General features: G+C 35.7%; 1 protein-coding gene across 1 annotated transcript; it reads right to left on the bottom strand.

The window, feature by feature from the left end:
- Positions 1–12,015: 12,015 nt before the first annotated feature.
- On the bottom strand, positions 12,016–14,463 carry LOC149685925 (uncharacterized). Its single transcript, XM_089871075.1, has one exon. It carries the CDS (start codon positions 14,461–14,463, stop codon positions 12,016–12,018), a length of 2,448 nt encoding a protein of 815 aa, XP_089727201.1.
- Between the last annotated feature and the right edge of the window lie 11,298 nt (positions 14,464–25,761).

Raw genomic sequence — 25,761 nt, forward strand, 5'->3', positions numbered from 1 at the left:
CCATCCTAAGCACAAAAATAGACCACTGAAACAAAGATATTGGATTAAGGTAGCAAAATCATTGCATGTGGAACATCTCGTAAGTCAGAATCAAAAGCGGCCTAGAGACCCTAAACTTTTGATTTCTGTAATATAGTCTCATTTGAATTTCAGCTTCATATTGTGAAAAACGTTCGCTTCAACTTCGAGATAAAGCGGTTCGCGCTTTCATGAAAAAGCCAGTTGTAGTGGTGCAGATCCTATCGAAATATATGATGATTTTGATTAGAAAATGATGTTTCTCAAACCCTTTATTAAACACAGGACGTTGGAAAATCCATTTTGATAGATATTTTTCATTGAAGGGCTAGAGAAAATTCCTCCTAACTAAGCTTTACGAGGCATTTTAAATTATTTAAGTCAAGTACTGTTTCACACCGAAATGCTGTAGTTTTTAACATCACCAAAAATCTGCCAACCCTGAGAAAAAAACCTTTAAGTGAAAACGGTTTTGGAATATAAAATAAATTACCTAAAAGTTCTTAAAACAATTTATAGAACAGCTACAAACTTATCCACGAAATAAAAAGATAAAGCAGGATTCTACGGGAAATCCTCATCAGACAAACTTGACACAACTGTTATTGAGGTGGATAATATACTCAAATATACTGGTAATGGGTTATTTATATGACCAAATATTATGTTTGGTCTATTAAGTAATCTATATTTTCTTTAAGACGATATCTATCAAAGTTACCAAGTCCACTAGCTTTGCAGGTATAATTGAGACACGAAACCAGCAAAGTGAAATCTGCCATTAATCTAGATCCCAATAGGTTCAACTTTAATACACATTTTTGCCTACTCTCAACTCCATTAATGAATTAACGATTATCGAAGAATTAGACTTGTTGGCAAATATTAGCGATATTTTCAACGCTTACTTATTATTACTCACTATATTGTTTGGATATTCGAAGACATATCAGAACTTTAAAACACGAGAAAGATATGAAATAATATTTGAGATAACGTAAACCCTTTTTGTTTTGGAAAATATCAATAGCCTTTGACATTCGCGCAAAGGAGTTGGAATAACCCAAATAATAACTCTCAGTCCGGGCAATTCCTTTTTTTCATATTATTTTTCCATAAAAATGTCTTCATTCATATTAGCTGCATTCCTGAAATTTAAAACAAATATTTATATGAACTCTTCTAAGCCTGTTCCTTGGAACGTATAAAAGTACATATAATCCATTTTTGAATATCTAGTAGTAACACGATATTACACATTATTACATTATTTCATCCACGGACCTTTTAAAATACTCGTGTATTTCATAAGAGTTTAGACATTGGGAGAGATCCTCATCATTACCATCATCCACTTCATCCGATGAATCACTTACTAGGCTTATTTCAGTTGTTGTATTCATTGGTGCACTAAATATGTTACACATGGCAATAGTTCGTTACAATCACGACATGTGTTCCCGTATGTACATGCACTTACTCTCCAACTGTCGGAACATAATCAATCCCAAAAACGGTTCCTTTCTCAATCAAATCACGTTGAGAAATTCTAAAAGTTTTAAGTTCATTCATTAATCGTAAGGAACAGACTTACGATTGAAATATTGACATAAAGAAATACTTGTTTCCATTAAGAAAGAAATATTTTTGTTTTTGAGTTGAGTAGCTCCCAACTGCGCCACAAGCATCCGGACTCCCCTTCCCATAAGTCGTAGAAAAGGTTGATGGTTTTTTCTAAGTTATTGTAGATGCCGGCAACTTTATTATACTCCAAACATTCCACAATCACATTCGATGGAATGCCGTATAAATAACCGAAAGCAGAGATCATTGAAATTTGATTTGGATATATTATTTTTGTCTTAAAAAATAATTGTGAAATTGTTTTTGGCCATGGTGAAGCAGGCGATCCAGCTACTCGTTGAAGTACATTCCACGCATTAAATTTAGCACGAAATTTTGAAGGCCTTTGAGCCATCTAAAGCGTTATTCGAAATGAATGTATCTGATATCTTACATGGTTACGAAAACTATGATTTCCTAAATAGATTAATTTCGGCTAAGGTAAGATCTGACAACAATAGAAACAATAAGTATCCCACTGACCCGTAATTATTTTACATGCGTAAGCCTAATACTACGGTGAGCGCGAGCATCACAAATATCGGGCTGCATTAGCGAAATACCTAGATCATGTCACCATTGATTAATTTTTTAACATCACCCTTCTCCACCAGCTGGAGCTTAAAAAAATTTAAGATAGACTCGGGCATAAATACATCAATGTATGGGATTCCCATACAAATAAGTGATTAAATATAATCAAGCACTTACAATTTGACCGAAAGAAGCAAGGTATTATAAATACTGTCGTTGTCAAGGCGCAACACTAATTCAAATCACAAATAAGTTATAACTCGGCATCAACGCGTCTCGATGCAATAAAATTCGACCACGTACTGGCAATCTTTCACGAAATTAGACGAAATATGGTTTTCTTATGAAAATGAACGGCAAAGCGGTTAAAGGTTAGACAAGAGAAAATATTATTTATTTGAACGCTTTTTTTAAACAATAGATCGCGGTGAAAAATATACTCGGTGCGATAACACCAGAGAGAATTAAGTAACGGAGAGGAAGCTATAGCCTATAACAGTTTTAAAAGAGGTGCATTTACTCTTAAAGCTAAGGGGGTCGTAGCAGGTCAGGCAAGTTTTGGGTCTAAAGCTAGCTTCCAGTAACGCTAAGCAGGAAACCCGCCCCCTCCTCCCTGAGATGATCACGTGGTTTTTAAAGCGACATTTTCTGCCCCTACCTTCTACTCCCAATGACAATTCTGTAGATCTTTTTATTGACTTGGCTATGATAATGATCTACTGAGCTTCTGAAACCTATTTTCTAGGAAAATAGGTTTCGGCTTTCACCCCTTTTTGAGAAAGTCTACTTCAAGGAAGATATCCTGGTCTTTGTAGAGTGGGTAAAAAAGAAGAGGGAGTCGGAGAGTCCCTCTCAATGGTTGGTAGGCCTTCGAGTAGGTAAATAAATAGACTACTTTTAACTCTTCATAGCACATAACCAACCTGGGCTAAATACGGAGACCAATTTTCTAATAGGAATTAAAACGCCACGATTACCAGTAGATGCCGAGAAAATGATACGTCAAAATCACTGTATGCTCTAATATTTTTTTATTATTTCACTTTTAAAATGTCAGATTGATAAGCGCGTTTATATGGATGGCCACGTTGTTTTTGTCCTTTTTAAGCTTTTTGCCCATAGCAAAAGCTTTATACGAAGACCCCTGGAAGCAGGCTGGCTGGATAGCAGGCAGGACGGCTGGCTGTTTCGCGTTCGCGTACATTTTCGTAAATTTAAATTACGCGGCAGAGCTCGCCGGAATTTGATTCTCCACCGCTCTAGCGACATCTATACTAAATTCGATCACATTTTCGACGAGAAAATGCGGTCTCTCGGAGGTAGCGGGAACCGAACTGACGTCGCCGGTGTGGGATGCGGATACTCAACGTTTGCGCCACTACGGATTGTTGTTTAGCTATAGATATTTTTCCTTTACTTTTCCACGCCTTTGCTTATTTGTTTATTTCCATGTCTGAACGTGATCTGACAGCCCTGCTTTGCCACACGCCTTTGCTTATTTTTTACTTATTTCCATGTCTCACTCAACGTGATCCTGTTCTTTGTCAAATAACTCAAATTATCAGAAAAAGTTTTAATTTCGTTACTAACCATCGGTTGCATTTGAAGACTTACTTTGGTAAGATTTAATCTGATTAAATGTTAACATACTTCCAAATACTTATATTTAGTTGGTTTATACTTATATGTAGTTTGCTTCTGGTGAATTTGTTCTTTTAGTACAGTCATTTTAGCCCAAAAATAGAGGGAACCCGCAACAAATTGAAACAAAGCTGAAAATTTCAGATCTTATAGATTTTTGGGCGATCTTTAACGTGGTGTGGTCTCCCACACTCTCCCATTGGAGGAATTTCCGCCATATTGGATAATGGCGGACGAAATCGAGAAAACGTTTAATACCTCCGGTTCTACTTAACCGATTAACACGTAATTAGGCTTCAATTGTAGATCACCTTCAAACACATAATTCAATTCTTAAGATATTTTGTCCTACAACTAACCGGAAGTTCACAATCTGACTCTGAAGATTAGCCACATATAAAATTGGGAATTTAAAGCATTTTATGGTTTCTATATTCAGAATACATTTCCAAAATCGAGAAAAAGTTTAATAACTTTGGTTCTACTAATCCGATTAACAAGTTATTAGGCTTCAATTGTAGATTACTTTCAAACACATAGTTCATCCTAAGATATGTTGTCCTACAACTAACCGGAAGTTCACAATCCAGCCCGGAAGGTAAGGCAAATCTAATTTTTGAGTATTTCGAAACGGTTTCAAGCGAAATAAATGCAAAGCGGGTTTTAAACCTAAAATATATTATTCCCATTATATTTTTACCTCTTTAAGTGACGATGACGTCACGGAGAGGTATTATACTGGACGTGAATGGGGGGGGGTGTCTGTCTGTGTGTGTCGGTCACTGCGTTCGCAGTTGGCAAATTGGAGCAAACGTGTTCGCAGTATAATTTTTGGCTTCTACTCCCAACGTTAGGATCAAGAGGTGCGTGGCGATCGGCTAGGGTTACGAGAAACGTCTAGCCTCCCAATTGCAGGGCTTCAACCAAAGGTTCATGCAATTGCGGATTTCTTATCATTTATTGTGAATCAGTCGCCTTATTTACCCTAAATTTCCAAAAATTGTTAAACGTCAACAATAGCTATGTTTAAAATTATTTTAGCAATTAAGTTTCTTAAAATGACTTCAATAAAATTACGTTAAACTACTGTCGACTAAAGTAATTAATATCAATTATATTTTCTTAAATATTTTCTTAATATTATTAATTGCGTCTCGTATCGGAGAGGTTTATTTTGGTTTACCAACTTGTATATTAGTATGTTTATCAATATTGGTTATGCTTAATTTTAATCATAGTCCTATACTTGAGGTTTAGCCTCAAAATCTCTATGTTTATTTGAACAAGATACTCCCTTGCATTGTCTACAAATTGAAGTACAGACTGGACCAGTTTTACCGCATTCACATTTCAAGTCACAGTCTTCCTTGCATTTACGAGGGATCATCTGCAGAAGCTCAGCTGGAGCAGGTTATAGAGTGGTAACGATTGGTTAGAGTTCAGATCCTACCTGTCTCCAACCCCATTCTCTAGCATTTAGGCTGCTTCCAAACCACGTTTGAACTTGGTGATAAACTCTATTTGAATGCTGCTTTGCTGCCGCAATTGTTGGTGGAAGAGAAGCTAATTCAAAAGCTCAATTCCATAATCTTCATTTAAAGTATACACTTGGTCTTGTCAACTTTGTTACACGCTTTTTTGACAAGTGTGGGCGAAGAATGGTTTATTAAAACATTAAGTTTTATGATGGTACAAAGGCTGTTTTACCCTCTTCCGTACTATACATTATAGCTCTTGTCAGAAAAGAAACAAAATTTGTCAGAAATAGGAACTATATGTTTAACTAGCCGTTACCCGCGGCGTCGCTCGCGTGTAATTAGAACTTCCATCTAAAATGATATAAATAATGTGTATATTTTACTGATGACTAATATTTTTGTAGCACCGTAGGAGCGAAGGCACTCGGCACAGTCCGTCAGCCCGTCGGGATATTTTTTATTACTTTTCGCGCGGACATTATTCCATAAAGAAGGGTTTTTAAGTTTTTGGCCGCCATTTAAAAAGATGGCAACAAATCGAACCCAAAAGACCTTTCAGCCCGTCTATAGGTTAAAGGAAACCATTGTACTAAATATTTGTGAAATCGGTTGAAACGCGCGGACTTTTTGCATAGAGAATATTTTCTTACATTTCTGGGCGCCATTTTAAAAGATGGCAAAAAATCTAACCCGAAAGACCATTCAGCCCGTCTCAAGGTTAAAGCAAAACAGTGTACTAAATATTTGTGAAATCGGTTGAAACGCGCGTACTTCATTGCATAGAAAATATATTTTACATTTCTGGGCGCCATTTTTTAAGATGGCGGCGGATTGGAAAAATAGATATAGATTTTGGAAACGTATTCTGAAAATAGAAACCATAAATGCTCTAAATCCCCATTTTTTATATGAGGCAAATCTTCAGGGTCAGAATGTGAACTTCCGGTTAGTTGTAGGGCAAAATATCTTAAGAGATGAATTATGTGGTTGAAGGTGATCTACAATTGAAGCCTAATTGCGTGTTAATCGGTTAAGTAGAACCGGAGTTATTAAATGTTTTCTCGATTTTGACCGCCATTTTCCAAAATGGCGGAAATTCCTCCAATGGGAGAGTGTGGGAGACCACATGACGTTAAAGAGCGCCCAAAAATCTATAAGATCTGAAATTTGCAGCTTTGTTTCAATTTGTTGCGGGTTAAAACCTATTTTTCCTGTACTATTTGTCAAATTATCAGTAGTTTTAGTTTCGTTTCTAACCATCGGTTGCATTTGAAGACTTACTTTGGTAAGATTAAATCTGATTAAATGTTAACATACTTCCAAATACTTATATTTAGATGGTTTATACTTATATGTACACTGTTAAAAAATATGGTATTATTTAACACCTTTAGAGGTGTTTTCAAATGCATCACCAGAAGCACCTTTTTTGGAGCAAAATTACACCTTCGAACGAGGTGTCATTTCACCCCATAAAACTAAGTGCTTATAAATTCCAATTAAGTGATTTGTCATACCCTCGAAATTAAAAAAGGGTGCTTTTTAAATACAAATTAGGTATTTTATAATGCCCAGGAAAGTCGAAAAAGTGCTTTTAGACACCAATTAGGCGTTTCATAATACCTTGGAGAGTCTTAAAAGGTGCCTTTTGACACGAACTAGGTGTTTATTGGAATCCCGAAAGTGGAAAAAGGCTCCTTTTGACACTAAGTAGGTGTTTCTATATACCATCTGTAGTCGAAGAAGGTGCTTTTAGACACCAATAAGGCGTTTTATTATACTTTGAAGAGTCTAAAAAGGTGCCTTTTGACACGAATTCGGTGTTTATTGTAACCCCGATTGTGGAAAAAGGCTCTTTTTGACACTAAGTAGGTGTTTTTATATACCATCTGTAGTCGAAGAAGGTGCTTTTAGACACCAATAAGGCGTTTCATTATACTTTGAAGAGTCTAAAAAGGTGCCTTTTGACACGAATTCGGAGTTTATTGTAACCCCGAAAGTGGAAAAAGGCTCTTTTTGACACTAAGTAGGTGTTTTGATATACCATCTGTAGTCGAAGAAGGTGCTTTTAGACACTAAGTAGGTGTTTTTATATACCATCTGTAGTTGAAGAAGGTGCTTTTAGAAACCAATAAGGCGTTTCATTATACTTTGAAGAGTCTAAAAAGGTGCCTTTTGACACGAATTCGGTGTTTATTGTAACCCCGAAAGTGGAAAAAGGCTCCTTTTGACACTAAGTAGGTGTTTCTATATACCATCTGTAGTCGAAGAAGGTGCTTTTAGACACCAATAAGGCGTTTCATTATACTTTGAAGAGTCTAAAAAGGTGCCTTTGGACACGAATTCGGTGTTTATTGTAACCCCGAAAGTGGAAAAAGGCCCTTTTTGACACTAAGTAGGTGTTTTATATACCATCTGTAGTCGAAGAAGGTGCTTTTAGACACCAATAAGGCGTTTTATTATACTTTGAAGAGTCTAAAAAGGTGCCTTTTGACACGAATTCGGTGTTTATTGTAACCTCGAAAGTGGAAAAAGGCTCTTTTTGACACTAAGTATGTGTTTTAATATACCATCTGTAGTCGAAGAAGGTGCTTTTAGACACCAATAAGGCGTTTTATTATACTTTGAAGAGTCTGAAAAGGTGCCTTTTGACACGAATTCGGTGTTTATTGTAACCCCGATTGTGGAAAAAGGCTCTTTTTGACACTAAGTAGGTGTTTCTATATACCATCTGTAGTCGAAGAAGGTGCTTTTAGACACCAATAAGGCGTTTCATTATACTTTGAAGAGTCTAAAAAGGTGCCTTTTGACACGAATTCGGTGTTTATTGTAACCCCGAAAGTGGAAAAAGGCCCTTTTTGACACTAAGTAGGTGTTTTTATATACCATCTGTAGTCGAAGAAGGTGCTTTTAGACACCAATAAGGCGTTTTATTATACTTTGAAGAGTCTGAAAAGGTGCCTTTTGACACGAATTCGGTGTTTATTGTAACCCCGATTGTGGAAAAAGGCTCTTTTTGACACTAAGTAGGTGTTTTTATATACCATCTGTAGTCGAAGAAGGTGCTTTTAGACACCAATAAGGCGTTTCATTATACTTTGAAGAGTCTAAAAAGGTGCCTTTTGACACTAAGTAGGTGTTTTTATATACCATCTGTAGTCGAAGAAGGTGCTTTTAGACACTAAGTAGGTGTTTTTATATACCATCAGTAGTCGAAGAAGGTGCTTTTAGACACTAAGTAGGTGTTTTTATATACCATCTGTAGTCGAAGAAGGTGCTTTTAGACACCAATAAGGCGGTTTATTATACTTTGAAGAGTCTAAAAAGGTGCCTTTTGACACGAATTCGGTGTTTATTGTAACCTCGAAAGTGGAAAAAGGCTCTTTTTGACACTAAGTAGGTGTTTTAATATACCATCTGTAGTCGAAGAAGGTGCTTTTAGACACCAATAAGGCGTTTCATTATACTTTGAAGAGTCTAAAAAGGTGCCTTTTGACACGAATTCGGAGTTTATTGTAACCCCGAAAGTGGAAAAAGGCTCTTTTTGACACTAAGTAGGTGTTTTTATATACCATCTGTAGTCGAAGAAGGTGCTTTTAGCCACCAATTAGGCGTTTCATTATACATTTGAGAGTCTAAAAAGGTGCTTTAAGACACCAAGTAGGTGTTATTGTAACGCCGAAAGTTGGAAAATGGAGTGATTTGACACCAAGTAGGTGTTTCATTACACCATCTGAAGTAGAAAAGGGTGCTTTAAGACACCAAGTAGGCTTTTTAAAGTACCCTGAAGAGTCTAAAACACCAATCAAGTGTTTAAAAACCTCTCTATGGGTTGATTCTCGGTAGCAATAAGTGAAAACATTTTTAATATTTATATTTTTCCAAGGAATATTTATTTCGATTTTTACAATTTCTAGTATAGTTTTCTCACACCGAAAGTCTATTTATTAGTCCCTTAATGGGAACGGATATTTTGTTAAGCGCTGGTTCGATCCCCAGTATGACTTTTTGAACAAACTCAAACGTTTTAGATAAAGTTCCAGGATATTCCATTTCGAAAACGTAATACGAAATGAATAAAATGACGAACCCTTCAAGAATGTTTGAGACTGTTATTTTGGCGCCTTCCAAATGTACTACCACATTTGACGTCACTTTGAAAAGTGCCTCTTTTTCCACGGACAAAAGAGGAATAGGCAAGTGTGGCACATCCTAAAATAGAGGAATTCAGCTTATACATTCAGAAGAGAAGTAGCTCATTAGCGAGACGATCTTCATCATTCCTTATAAAATGGGTTTGTTTTTATTTAACCTTGATAAAGTTTAAGAAACTATATCAAAAGCGCACTCATCAACATGTTTCACTTTAAACGTAGTGCACCTTAATTCGTCTAGTTGAAATTCAACAGAAGTTAGTAGTTCTTAACCCTAATATTGACATGAAAATCAAAAATCACGTGCGATAATTTTTCTCTTGAGTGCTAAACGTTTTTCCACCTTTTTTTGGTTTATTTCTTAAACTTCATGTTAAGCATTTTCCTTTTCACCTTACCGTGAATATGAATATATTTTCGTTCTTTTCTTTGACTAAGAAAGGTAGCAACAAACAACACGCTTGAATTTCTATCTCTAAAAAGTAAAAGTCCGATTTAAATAATTGCTCAGAAGTTTAAGCAAAAATCGATTAAAACAAATACCTGAGTATTTTTCATCTGATAGGATATCTTTTTCCTCGTCTAGCTGGGCTTTGACTAGCTTAAACATGTTTGTTTTCATTGTTAGTTGAAAGATCTTAGCCGTCTTACATTTCAAATATTTCACAACAACGTCCACTGGATTTTTGTCCGTTTTCACCACCCTTTGGAATTCTTTTATCAACTGCAAAATAATTTTATTAAATTTTTGGTGACAAAGAAAAATGTTTTGTAATACGCAGGAAACTAAAACACAGTATATAAGTCTGAGGGTTAACTACCTCGTCTGGTTTTAGTAGGTTTGGAAATTTTTCTAGTATTTTAGGAGCTGTTGAAGTTGAAATCAACCCACGCCTGTATATAAACGTTCTCTGCATTTTCTCGTCTACGAGCGCCATGCATGGCTTTGCCTTAGAGCTCTCAAAAATTAGATCATTAATGTGAAGCTCAATACTGTGTTCGTCTTCGCCTACTCCATCTTCATTCTGAAATTGTTACGAGGTTGTGTCGTTTGTAAATTGATCCACTTACAGGTTAGCTAGCAAAAATGTAGCAAGAGGAGGTAGAAACTAAAGTGGGCGACTAGGAATTTTACTTATGGTTATAAACCAATAAAAGCGATACAGATATGCCAATAACCAAAAACATGAAACTTTTAAACCTAATTCCTTGGCAAAGACGCACCTTCTTCTTTTCGCTACATTTCCTCGGAGTTAAAGAAGTTAAAGGCAAATGTCGACTTAAAATATTTTAGTTTTTATTCGAAAAGTCATACAAAATAATGAATACTTCAAATTGCAATAAATTAAGTTGAATATTGAAGTAGATACGCGCATTTAAGTTTACTTAATGGGCACTACGCGTTAGGCTTCTCCGCCGCGTAGTCCATTAAATAAACTTTAACCCTCATATCTTCTTAAATATAGGTTTGAATTTGATATATTCATTATTTTATATGATCATTCGAATAAAAAAAAAAGGAAATTAAGTTGTGATGTACCTTTAACACAAATATAAATAAAACCTACAGACGGAAGGAATTTCGTCTTTTTGACGATACCATGCACTGAATTTGAAGATGCTTCACGTCTTTTGATGTTTCCATGTTTCGCTACTTGCTCAGCAACATAAGTTTTGTGGCGCAATGGCTTTCTTTCTCTCTTGAATTTATTTTTCAAGCTTTCTAACCATGTATCCTGACGAATTTAAAAAAAATAAAATTAGTAATTTACTTCAGATTAAATACTTTCATTGTGTCTAAAATTTACATATCCGGTTCCATTTTGCGCACGATCCTTTAAACACTTGTGCTCCCTAATTAGAGCAGAAACTACTCTAACGTAATCATCATGCGATGGATAACTGAAATAAATGAGCAAATACTTATTTTCAAAAACTTATATAAACCAAGTGTGCCTAGACATACGTTTTATATGTGCTGAGATCCTCATATATGAGATTCACTATTTGGCATTTGAACTTTCCACTGAACAACAAACTGCTCTTTTCATCTATGAGCTCTCTGATAATTCGAGGAAATTTTGGAACTCGATACATCAAGGGTAAGGGCCGATTCACAATTCCAGATGAATCGTTTAATTCCGTCTCCGACTCCACCAAACACGAACCCCTAGAATTTTCTTCAGTTGAACTGTAAGAAACATTATTTTCTTAGTAATTTTTCCATAACGTAGGATATTTAACTTTAAGTTCTTGCCTTGAAAGATCAGCTGAAATACATGGTTCTTTAGCAGTGATCTCTTTAAATCCCAAGACATTGAGTTTCGTTCCATCATCAGGTATTTCATCGTCGTTATCAAGGTCAATCCAATCGTTCCACTTTTTCGAAAAGGACTGTATAAGTCGCACGTCTGTTTTGAATAACCTTTTGATCGAACTTTTCAAATTGTCGTAAGTATAGGGCTCTTCAACCACCACTTCTTTCCGGAACTCTTGAAAGGTGACGTAATAGCTACGCATTTTCTAAATATGATATGAAAGCTAATTTATAAATGTAATATTAATAACTAAATTAAGGTCGAACCTCGTGAAGTGCAACACAGTTTGTATCGAGGGCTGATGCAAAGCTTATTATTGATCTTGTATGCATTCAATGATGAATAATCTTTTTCCTGGCCTGGAAAAATTATTTCCCACTTCTGATCGTCAATTATTTCATACGAATACGTATGGTATGAAAAGCTCTCTGCCCCGTATACTTTTCCACAAATAAGCCAAGCTAAGTTTATTTTCAAGAGGTGTGTCACTTTCATGAAAACCGGAATATCTTCCCCGTGAGTGAATGCAATTGTTAAAAATGTTCCTGCTTTGTATGTTACAGAATTAACTTTTAACTGCGAAGCTTTGCATATTACATCAGTTTCGGGGTTAAAACGAAGAAAACTAAAATTTTGAATTTTAGTCTTCAAACCACTGGGAAGAGAATTAAACAAGATAGTTTTGCAACCAATTTCCTCATTATCTAAGACCAACCCTTCTTCAGTACTAAAATCGTGGCACTGCGCATACTGGTGCCTTTCGGCAACAGTTCTTGGAACATTTATGAAATTTCTACAAGCAGAAGCCAGGTTTTTCAAATACTGATGCTTCGCTTCGAACCGAATGCAACTAAATCTCCTCAGTGGCCCAAAATTTAAAATTAATCTAGGGTAATGTAAAATGTAGTGTACTTTTGGCGTAAAGCTATCAGGGGATAATTCTTTGAGTTGCGCGTAAAACATCGTAGTTTGTTCAGACAAATACGGTAGCCAAGCTTTATCAATTACAGGTGCCACGATGATATCAATAATTTCCCTCAGACTCAAGTACAACTGCCAATATTTATGGTCCAAAGGAACATATCCACCAAATAGAAAGGCAAACATATAGAAAAGACAACATTTTTGAGCTGCCGACCCAGAAAAATGTTTGTTTTCTAAGATCATTCCTCGTGAAATGGAACCGGGTTTGTTTACTTGTTCCAGACACCCGTAAGGAAAATTAAGTAATATCTCATTAATCTTATCGACACTGAGCAATTTATCTAGAACTAGGTTATTCAAAACTATCTTCAAAACTAATGGCACAACCCCTTCATAAATATCGTGCATGATATCGGGTGGAAAACTTTCAGTCACCAAAAAGTTTGGGATTTCTAAGAAAGGAGATTCACCTTTCACTCCATATACGGCTGAATTAGCTGGATTAGCTTTTACAGCATCGACGTGATACCTATGGACGTTTTCATCTCGTAAGACGAAATCGGATTCGTCAAATTTGTTATCTATGTCTTTTCTTAAAGCCATACACTGGCGGCATATTCTACCATTGCAAAACGATTGCATAAACCCGCTAAGCGCATGCGAGGAAAGGTTGTCCCCCGATACAGTAAAAATTGTTCCTTTAACATTCACCCCTCTCTTTTCAATGTAAATCCCTTCTGTTTGTAACGTCTTAATATCTCTAAGAAGGGGTTTCAGAATTATTGAATAACCATATTTTTTAACAAAAACATAACGAACTACTATGGATAAATAAATATAATTCAACTTACATCTAAATCTAGGGGGTAAATTGCCAATAATGAAGTAGAATACGCAAATTTTATGTTTACCTCTTTTTGAACCGAGAGGATTTACCAATTCAACTTCATCAGTGTAGAAATGTAACCTTAAAAACATTTCTTGAGAATTATAAGCTGGCTTACGGTTAAAAAATTCACCATCATTAAAGTCTGATAATATTTGACTGTTTCTTGAACCCGGCTTCGTGTATCGCATCATTTCCTCCCAAACATCATCAAAAGATAAAATTCTCTTCAAAACCTCCAATATACCCACATACTGAAAGCTATCTTTGTATGTTTTACCGTTCCTAACACTTTCACCCAAGATAAATTCAGTTGGCAGTATCAAATTTAACTTCGTTTTGCAAAATTGGTTAAGCCTATACTCGCTTTTCACAATTTCCGTTATTGTATCTGTTCTAAATATTTCCTGCGCAGTGCCATTACATAATGTTGATCTGTACAAATCGTCTAAATTCTCAATAACCGCGGCTATGTCATTAGATATATTTGAAGCTATTGAACGTGGGAGCATGTATTTTTCTCTGATTTTAAGCATCATGAGAGCTAAGTTGGTTTGAACTTTGCTTAATTTCTCTTCGCAAGTAGCTGGAGGATCAGTCTCAGTATCATTTGCAGTGTCAACTGCATCATCAACATCATCAACGACGTTATTGTCGTGATATTCTGGGATTTGTAATGATTCGTCTGAATCTTTCTTCCGTAGGTGTGCTTTATGTTTTCGCTGTAAATGGCTTCGATACGAGTTGAAGTTCTTAAAGCAATTGGAACAATTTTCAATGAAGCATCTAATTTTTAAATGTGGATCGTGAATATGGAGGCTTCTGATGTGGCCTAACAATTTTCCTAAGGTAACCCTTTTCACACTACAAATCGAGCACTGGTACATAGTTATCCTATAAAAAACATGATCGTAGATATTAACATCGGCTCTACAAATATAATGACACTTTACTAAATCACGGGGATGGGGGCAGTTCACTTAACTATTCACCCTTGCGGGATTAAATAAAATTAGAAATATTATCCCCACCTTCCATTGATTGAGCATAGACTAAGCGTTACATAACACTAAAGGCATGTCACTCGGCGTAGTCGGTAGGCGTACCTTTGACTTGAGTGCTGCTGCTGGAGTAAATTTCCCCGAATATTTATAGGGATAATGAAGTGGCCACTGGCCAGACAACTATTTTTAATTGTTTTAGACTGATAAAAGACTATCAAAATCATTAAGAAATCTTACCAACATCTATTCTTCAATTTTGTGAAAATTTTCAAGGTTTCTGAAGTTGGACTTGCTAAGCCTATAACACTACTTTTTTAAGGGAAAACCTAAATGTTTACCACTACTTCTTTAAAGGGAAACCTAAATTTTTACCTCTACCACTACTTTTTTAAAGGAAAACCGAAATGTTTACCACCACTTCTTTAAAGGGCAACCTAAATTTTTACCTCTACCACTACTTTTTAAAGGAAAACCGAAATGTTTACCTCGCTCTAAACAATCCACCTTATTCCCTTTCGCCGGAAGTTAGGCTTAGCTCGGGATTCATGGGGGGGGGGTGAGTAACGGGAAGAAATTCGTCTGTCGTCTGCTACAAAAGTCAAAAATATGTACTGTAGAGGACGACAGACCAATTTCTTCCCGTTACTCACCCCCCCATGAATCCCGAGCTAAGCCTAACTTCCGGCGAAAGGGAATAAGGTGGATTAGCGACAGCGACATCACCATATCTTTCAACTGAGAGCGCTTTTTTTAGGTTCTGAAAGAACCTGTTTTCTGTAATTCACCTTATTCGTTATCGCCGGAAGTTAGACTTATCTCGGAAATCGATAAGGGGAGTAACGTGAAAAAAATCGTGTGTCGTCCGCTACAGTACATATTTTGGCCTTTGTAGCAGACGACAGACGAATTTCTTCCCGTTACACCTCTCTACGAATCCCGAGATAAGCCTAACTTCCGGCGATAGGGAATAAAAAGTTAGCGCAAATTAAAATTAAAACACGCCCATCTTTTTTAAAAAAATTGCGTTAGGCTTTACACTTTAACTTTGGAAATTTTTAAAATTTTTATATCAAATTAGCTGATAATCTTTTTTTAGTTGGATTAAAAAAAACAATATTTTTAAATGTTTTCTCACGCCTAATATTTAAATACGAAAACAATTCTAAAACGGTCACATTTTCCGCGAAAAAATTAGATAATCTTCTCGTACTACCTTTCCTATCCAAAAAGAAGTTTTCCTCTCGGTAAAGCACAGGAATTTCCTCCGTGAATACTGAAAAGTGCTTCATTTTACGTCTTAATTAGAAAAAAATAAAAGCATAACTTACTTTTTAAAAATACGCTCCGGCCGCTGAATTTCTAGATTTTCGCTTCTTTACTCAGGGCTACCGCGCCGTTACTAAAATGGCTCGAAAAACAACGAAAGGCGAATACTCGAAACTAGTAGCCTACGCGGCTAACATTCATTGTGGCTAACTCGTAAAAATCCAACACGCGTTTTTTTATCGCATAAGCCTTAAAAAAGTGAAAACACGATGTTTAAAAAAATGGAGGGACAAAGGTCAAGGTGTATCTATGTTTTTTTTTAAGGAGATAGCACGTGGTGTTAGTGATGGGTTCTACCTTCGGTATGTAGGGCTCGGGGTTTTTTGGTTGGTATTTTCCGAAAAATACGATTAACTACAAATAATCGAAAACTATTCGGAAGTTTATTCGTTTAAACAATAAAACCATTTTAGATGACATTTTTTGAGAGTGAATAATCTTAGTAAGATTTTAACCGACAAATGTATTCAATCGCCAAAATTGTCCGAAAAAAAATTATGTAGGAAAAAAGGGTCGTACTCTACGTTCGGTTAAGTTAAAAATATTTTCTATTATAAAATGCACTTGCTTTAAGTCTAACTTTTAGCGTAATATTTTGTAATTTAAGCTTTGTAAAAAATATCTAAATCATTTTTTTGTAGCAGACATTCATCTGGAATATTGCCACTATTATTTTTTATTAGAATTTAACATGTAAACGCTTTTCTCCGTATCAATTATTTATGATCAGATCGCCTAACTCACTTATTGTTATAATCTTTTCAATAAAACTCAATTCCAAAAAGCCATAGTTATTACGTTAGTGGACTCTATAGCAAAATACTTTCCTCCAAGCACCTTAAGCGTATATCTGTGATATTTTCGCCATAGATATCTCGCAATACCGTTTACCGTATCGTCGATATCAATACTCATCCTATATTAACTTTGGAAAGAATTTCATGCTACAGTGGAGTAAAGTCTCAATATCTCGCTTTATACAAACTATTAAATGTATCCAGTCAATCAACTTTATACCCAATCTTCGTTACTCGTCCTTTATAAACTTTGACTACAGATTTTTCAGTTAAGAGAGGTTTTTCTCAAATAATTTATTAAAATTATATGATAAGAATTATTTTTATCTGAAGTTACATATTATTCTTCTAGTTGTATCGTTTTAAGAGACGTTTTTCCTAGAGCATGCATCTTTCGCGAGTGTCTGAAAGACCTTAAAATGGTGTAGTTAGATTGGTGATGACAGTTAATAGAATAGTGGTCAGTACAGTTTTTCGGATATCCGTCAACTATGAATACGATCCGGAAATGAGAACCCTTTTATTCAGACTAGGAAACTACGAACGCGATCCCCTGGGGTGTAACAACAGGCAGACAGACACACAAACACACAGACAGATGGATACGTCGAGAACAGCACGTTTCCAAAACAATCATCACTCGGTGAAGTAAAAAATCTAGCCTCTATATTGGCTTCATACGAGTCCAGTATTGTTCGGCGTTTTATAAATGACGCTAGCGCAATAAAGCGTGCAAGGTACCAAGGCTTAACAAAAGTTGTATGATAACATATTTATAGAGATAGATAACAACTTTTATAATTAAAATTAGAAACTAACATATCTCTTAAAATTCTCGCGTGATCAACTAACTGGTTTCACGCCAATTAAATAGCTATAGTCCCATAGAGCTATTTGTATTAATTCCTCCATGGTTTTTTCGCCAAGCTGAGAACTACGCGTTTTACGTCACGTTATCCAAAAAGCCGACTATTTTCTTTGAAGACCGCACTAGCTCAGCGCTAACCACCGTGACGTCAAAATTCAAAAACAAAATCCCGTTATGTAGGACACTGCTAACAGCGCTGGGCTCTGCTGAACGCGGCCCAGATTTCCACCATAATTATATAATCTAAGCCTAATTATTTAAAAGTGTATTTAACTTTCGGCTCACTCTGAACCGTTAATGTCTCTGCATTACATAAACGAAAACCAAACCCAAGCGTTTACTTTTTGGTTAATTAGGCCTAGTGACCAATATAAGTTCATTTGACCAACATAGTAGCGTTGTTCTTGTATTCACTTTCGAAAGGATTATGCTATAAACAGATGTAGTATAGCTTAAGTAATATATAAACATCCATTTTAAATAATAATATTAAAAAACATCTTTGGAATATCAAAATGAAATAGAGCTTTAAAGCTACAAAAGTACTAAATGCATCATAATTACGTAAAATATTTCCACATATTCACTTTATATTAAGGATAAAGGGAATATTATGGTTCTGTAGGATTTCTTTACACATCAAAACAAAACGAACTTCTAACGCAGCGCACTACTGTAACAACGGACGGACACACACAGACAAAAACATAGACTGATTTTTAACTCTTTCCGTATTAATTTTGAATTGAGAAACAAGATTATCTTAATTATTAAAATAAATATAATTAATATTTAATATTTTCTTCGTTAGTTATTCGCCTTATTGAACGTTACATCGTTTTAAAAAAGAACAATTAAACATTCTTGAGAGACTTGACTAATATTGGCGTTTGAAATGAAGCATACGCCAGTTGCTTTGCCTTACTCAAAAAGGTAGTATATAAGGGTGTCGAACTACAGCTAAAAGCAAGAACAACCGCAATTGCGAAAATCCATTGTGGACAACCCACCCTAGGGAGGCTAGACGTTTCTCGTAACAATGGCTGATCGCCGCGAATGTCTTAAACCCAACGATAACGATGACGATGGAGTAGAAGCCAGGTGTGCAGACTGGTGTCCATGTGGGATGGACAAAAACAAAGACCAGAAGATGGTGGTGTAGAAGCCAGGTGTACAGACTGGTGTCCATGTGGGATGGACAAAAACAAAGACCAGAAGATGGTGGTGTTAGAAGCCAGGTGTACAGACTGGTGTCCATGTGGGATGGACAAAAACAAAGACCAGAAGATGGTGGTGTTAGAAGACAGTGTGTACAGACTGGTGTCCATGTGGGATGGACAATGACCAGAAGATGGTGGTGTTAGAAGCCAGTATGTACAGACTGGTGTCCAAGTGGAATGGACAAAAACAAAGACCAGAAGATGGTGGTGATTAGAAGCCAGTATGTACAGAGCGGTGTCCATGTGGGATGGACAATGACCAAAAGATGGTGGTGATTAGAAGCTAGTATGTACAGACTGGTGTCCATGTGGGATGGACGAAGACCGAAAGATGGTGGTGATTAGAAGCCAGTAAGTACAGACTGGTGTCCGTGTGGGATGGACAAAGACCAGAAGATGGTGGTGTGAGAACTCAAGTAGAGGAGCCATTTCCGTGACTGTGAAAGCAGTTCGGAAATGGCGAACCCGTTTGCTCCGATATGGAAACTGCGAACGCGGTCACGTGGGTGTAACAACAGACACAGACACACACGATCGTTACAGAACCTCTCCGTGACATACGTCACTCGGAAGACCAAAATCGAGCGCCTGATGACGTCACAAAACCGCTCTGGAAAACCTTTCGTCTTTCAAAGCGTTTTCCTTTGGGTCCTCGCGGAGCGCTCCCAAAGACTGTTCTTGAAGAATAGGATCTCCTAGTTTTATTCCTCCATGGGAGCGCTCCGCGAGGACCCAAAGGAAAACGCTATTAGTGGGAGCAACTAGATCAGGTCCTGCGAGCTAGAGCGATGACGTTACAAGAAAATACAAAGCGATCTCGGAGCGTTCTCGGGCGACACCTATGGAAAACGCTATTAGTTACATCGAAATGGTTTATTGGACAAAGTAGGGAGAGACGAAATAAGAGTTCGATCAAGTTTATAGCCCTCTACCCGAAAAAATTGTACTAGTACTTTTCAACCCGTTCCGAAATAGTCCCATTCTAGAAAAATGGTGTTTATAAACACTCCATAAAATATTTCTTAGACCACGGTTTTCATAAACACCTTTTAATTCGTTAAATACCCTCTCGGTGTGAAATCACCCTAAATGGTGCGAAAATGTAACTTGAGGTGTTTCAGCGCACCTGCAAAACACCCTTTTTTCTAACAGTGTAGTTTGCTTCTGGTGAATTTCAGAAAATGACTTCACCTTCTCAAAGCCCTCTCCATAAAAATCCATTGCTGGAAATGGAATATTACGTAAAAAAAACCAAGAGCATTTTGGCCAGAGGAAATAAAACGGCTTCTTTTCCTGACACATTCTGAATCAACTGACCAAATTTTTAAGATATGTGCCTTTTCATATATAAATGATGTGCCACCCGAAGTACTCATTCGAGTCATGAGACAAATAGGTACTTTGATCGCGTTTGATGACGCCTCTGCTGCTATCTTTCACCTATACGATGCATTTCGTGCAAGGAAAGACATAGCTCGCAATTTTATTGCGTATTCAGTGACGCGTGGAATGGTTCTCAATATGTGTTATGAATCGTAAGGTGTTCTCATTTCACATTAAAGGGATAAATAGAATAACCAGTTATTTTATTGATTAAAAGAGTATTTCTTAAATTAAATAGAAATTTTGATAAGCATATTTTAACGCTCATAATTAAAAATAACTTGTTTTATCTATTTCATTATCTCTTTAAGTTATTCCGACCTCAGTAAAACCTGTATTGTCTCTTCCACATTATTTAGAAAGTCTACAAAACGTATGTTTCCACCATTCTCAAATGCAAGGGCTGTTGGTTACGTAAAATCTTCAGTGAAAGAAACCCCAGTCCCAGTAGTGATAACTCTAAGTGATACCGCCTCGGCTAAAAAGATTGAATCTGATGAAAACCCTTCTAAAAAGTATACTCAGTTAAGCCCAGTATCCTCAAAATCACCAAATTTTGCCACTCCAAAAAGAATCAAATTCAGCAGTGATTGTGAAACTGAATTTGCTGACGATGATGAAACAGACACACTGATATCTAGCATACCTGATTCCCTGTTATCACCGTCAAAAAGTATTTTGATGTCAGAGGAACATGAAGTGCAGAATGAAAATTTAGTTGAGAACAAAGTTTCGGAAAAAGACAGTATTGAAAAGAATGACAGAGGACAAGACGGAATCTAAAGTTCCTTAATTAGTCTTATGACATTTCCTTTTTTTGCCTTAAACGGAGGGTAGAATCTAAAGTTCCTTAAATAGTCTTATGACATTTCCTTTTTTTGCCACAAACGGAGGGTAGAAAAGAAAATTAATTTAGTTTTTTTACGTTGTGTTAATTAATAATCAAGTGGGTTATATAAGTCATTTATTTTTTGCCTTAGAAGTCTCATTAAAAAACTGTTTTTACGTTGAGTTTAAACCAATCATATATTTAAACTTTTTGTTCTAAAAGTTTAAATATCAATTGGTAATTTTTCTGTTTAAGGTGAAATCTAAAGTTCCATAGTATAATTAGTCATATTTTTTGTTCTATAAGTTTAAACATAATTTTTATTTAGTCATTTTTCTGTTTAAGATGAAATATAAAGTTCCGTAGTAAGGCTAAAAAGAAAAATTAATAATCAAAGGATTATTATTATTAATAATTAGTCATAACACAGAATTTATTTTTTGGTGTAAAAGTTTAAATATCAATTAGTACTGACATTTTATTTTTGCTTTAAAAGTCTCGTTAAAAACTGTATTTAGTTTTTTTTTACGTTGTGTAAATTAATAATCAAGTGGGTTATTAATAATTAAGTCTCATAAAAAAACTGTATTTTTAGTTTTTTTACGTTGTGTTCGAAAACGTTTCTGTTCATTAAATGATTAACAACTTTCTGACAATTACAATTACATGGAAATTTATTTCTATTTCATATTAGATTTTCTCTTGATATTAGGAGGAATATTTCTGATATTTGTATTTTGTATGGAAGCACATTTACATAAAGTTTCACGTTTGAATTTCCCGGAAAATTGCCGCAGAGGCTCAAAATTCACGGCCAGGCCAGGGCTCGTTATTATTGCTAGGATTTGCTCCAAGGTGGACTTGTGAAAAAAGTTATAGGGCAGTATGTTTTGGTTATTTTCATTACTGTTTTGATGAACACTACCCTCAAGCCTCAACGTCCCTCACCCCCGTATTGGGCCGGGCCAGTCCCACTTCCCCGAAAGCACGTTTACTGGTTCACAGGTTTATAGATGCTTTTTGAAACAGGGCGGCTCCCAAAGGAGCTCAGCGTAAAAAAAAAAAAAAAAAATTAGTTTGGGGGCATCTGAATGCAGGTTGGCCTTCCTCCATAGTTTCATCTCCTGTTCCCAATTCCCTAAGATCCACCGGATCATATTAGGGTCCCAGTCAGCCTGCTCCTAGTTTAATCCTATTAAACGTTTGCTGTTAGCACAGCCCACTCGATCACGCGCTCCGCTGCTCACGCCACGGCTGTGCTGTTAGGCTTGAATCTTGATCTCGGTATTCGGTTTACAGGTTTACAGGTTTATAGATGCCGTATAACAGATATACACCCTTTTGAAACATTCGGGTGAACCACAGCCCAATCGAGTGGGCTGTGGGTAAACGGTCGTTCAGGGAAGTTTATACCACCCGGAGCAGGGTTGGATATAAGGTGAATTTTGTTAATGGTACTCGGGACCAGCGACCTCTCATGTTGGAATTATTAAACTGGTCCTTGGGACCAGTGACCCTCGCATTAATTATTATTTTACCGGCCCCACTATAAATTAAATTTCTAAAATGGTGAAAATAAAAACCACGTATAGACACAAAAGTAAAGAAGCTGAAAATTCTAATTGATTTTGAATTTTTTACTGTAGGAAAAACTAGTATCAAAATTAAACAGTTAACTTTTATTTCTTATCACAATTTTTCAACTAGTTGCCACTAAATATCAATCAACATGTCTAATGATATTTAAAGTTCTTAATCCTTTTCTGAACTATCCTTATAGCATTTTACATAAATTCAGTGGCAATATCTTCTCTCGCTCTCAGTGGCCAGATCAAAATTCTGTAATGTGCCTAATACGACTACTGACAACTAGTACTGGCTATGGTCTAGACTGTCTACTACAAGAGACTCATTCTAGGATATTACGCTAGTCAAGATCAATAGTCAATACATAGTTTACACGCAAGGAGGATTCATACAATTTGCACAAGGATACCAGGCAACTTAGAGTGTAAAATAGCAGACGATTTTACACTCTAAGTCGCTGGGTCTCCTTGTGTTAATGGTAAGAATCCTCCATTCCTGTAAACTATGTATAGACTAAAAAACTTTTGTAGGGAAGCTGTAGCGAAGGAGTACTAACTACATAGGAGTAGACTTGGTAGAAAATGTGTTGAGCTAGAAAAATTCTAATAAGGAACCCCGAATTTATAAACTGGTCCCACCGTCTATTTTTTTCAAAAACGTAAATTAATAAAGTGATCCCAGGTTTTGGAATAAATAAACTGGTCCGAGAAATTAATAAACTGGTTTCGGACTTGTAAACCTGTCTTATTTCCTACCCTGACCCGGAGAATTTTTTTGCGCGTTTTCGACAACTTGATCTGGCATAACTGTTCTTTGTCTACCTATAATTCATTGGCGCCGTTGCGTTTGTGTTGAAACTAGCTTTCGAAAACTTGGGTAAGATTAACAAGGAGATGTTTTTTGTATTTCCAGTAAATAACGTTTTTATTATATAATCTACATCTATTCTTAAGGTTTTGACCAAATGAGTTCCAACACTCCTGAAAGATAGTTTAAACATGGTGAAACCATGGATGGTGAAACTGACAATGGTGGAGCAGCCCTTGCTCAAAGGCCATGGCAGTTCGCGTTATTAGACGGAAGAAATATATTAGTTTATATAAATACAGCTCTTCCAACACCAATGATAAGTCGTCAGGCGTGTCAAGACTATGGGTTAATAGTTAAAGAACACGATGAAAAAGTAAAAAACAATCAGTAAAACAGTTGGTTATTACATTAACATTAAAGTATCGATCCGACAAAATTAATATTCAAACATTGCATGTCATCAAAGATAAGAAAATAGCTCTGTATTTGAATCAGACTTCCTTGAATGAACTTTATGCCATTGCTGATTTTGGAAAAATGTCATTTTCCATTTCTCGTGGTGATGTTTCACAATTCTCATCTGAAGAAAATGTTAATTTTTCGCTAGAAAAAGAAATAGTCAAAAAGAAAAATTCAGATGGATTGAGTTCTCGCAAAATTCACACATTTGCTTCTGGATCCCTCAAAAATGACCAATCTCCCAAATTGGGCATTAAAAATCGTTCTTCAAGTTCTCGCAGAAGCCGTTCTCCAAGGAGTTATAACTCTTACGAAAGAAGTTTTAGTTCAAGTGAATATAGTGAAAGAAGTTCACAGAGCTCGGACAGACCTGGCAGTGCTAAAAAATCTGATTAAAGAAGATATGATGTATCTCAAAAAAGTCGGAAAAGAAGTATCCACCATGGAAGAGGTGACTCACAAGAAGGTCGTAAAAGGAGCAGAAAATATTTGACAAGCCCTCGAAAAAAGAACGAAAGAAGTAATTCGAGAGATTTTCACAAAAGGAGGGATAGAAGTCATTCAAGAGAATATGAAAAAAAAAATCAAAACAGGTGATCCACGAAGGTCTCATAAAATTCGCAAAAGTAGGAGAGAATCTCCTGATTCTGTCTAAAGTTCACGTATATCTCACAAGAGGTCGAGAACTTGTTCTAATGATTTTCAAAAAAGTAGTTTTTCTGATAACACGTCCAAAAGCAGTTGCTCTGACAATAATCGTTCTTCTTACTATCGAAAGAAATCTTCTCAACGTCAAAAAAACCCAGAAGATTAGCCAGCTCAAGAAAAACCAACTGTCACCACTGGTGAAGGAAAAATTAAAAATTTTAACGTTATTTTCCATTTTTGCAAAAAACCTGGCCATTACAAAGCTAATTGTTGGCATTTAAAAGCTTCTTCTATGGTATATCCCATGCTTCCTGGTAACTCATTTCCTAGGCCTTTTTTTTAATGTACACCATTAATTACACATTCTTTCAACCCAAGAGAGTACAATTTTTTACTAGTCATATCTAGTACGCGTGCTTGTACTAAAAGTAGAACCTTAAAAGATTTTCTTTTTGGGATGTAAAGTTCCTTGAACAAAGGGCTTTCAGTGGTTTCTTTATTCTTCTCGTACTACATTTTAATGTCAGTTTCTAAAACATTTATTTTTTCCCCTGAAAAAAACCAAATTAATACTATAAATTATTATTTATAGCCTTAATTAGTGTTTTTGAAAATTTAATTTTTATTTAATCTTAGTTTTATAGAAAAGTAAAAATTCTATCATGACATTGTGAATAGTTCCTCATTAAGATTAAAAGTTAATAATCAAGTGGGATTATTAATTAGTCATATGTCACATTTTACTTTTTGCCCTTAAAATTTAAAAAATAAAAATCAAGTAGTCTCATTAAAAACTATTTGGAGAAAGACAGAATTGAAAAGAATGACAGAGGACAAGACACAGTCTAAAGTTCCTTAATAAGGCTAAAAATTAATAATCAAGTGGATTATTAATAAATTAGGAATATGACATATTTTTTTGTCGTAAAAGTTTAGATATCATTTGGACTCATTGAACTTTCGTACTATATTTTAATGACAGTTTCTATTTTCTAAAACATTTATTTTCTCCCCTTATTTTCATAAAATTTTCATGAATCCTATGGTAACAAATTAATGGTAAAGTTCCTTGATAAGGCTAAAAATTAATAATCCAGTGGATTATTAAAAAATTAGTAATTGACACATTTTTGTCGTAAAAATTTAAATATCATTTAGTCTCATTGAACTCTCGTACTACATTTTAATTTTAATGTCAGTTTCTATACTGTTAATCGACCTAGTCCCTCTAAATTAATTGAAAAAATTACATAT

Source organism: Phalangium opilio, unplaced genomic scaffold (assembly GCF_054372755.1).
Source record: "Phalangium opilio isolate 3A_F unplaced genomic scaffold, DU_Popi_V2 ptg000032l_1, whole genome shotgun sequence".
In the NCBI taxonomy this organism is placed as follows: Eukaryota; Metazoa; Arthropoda; class Arachnida; order Opiliones; family Phalangiidae; genus Phalangium; species Phalangium opilio.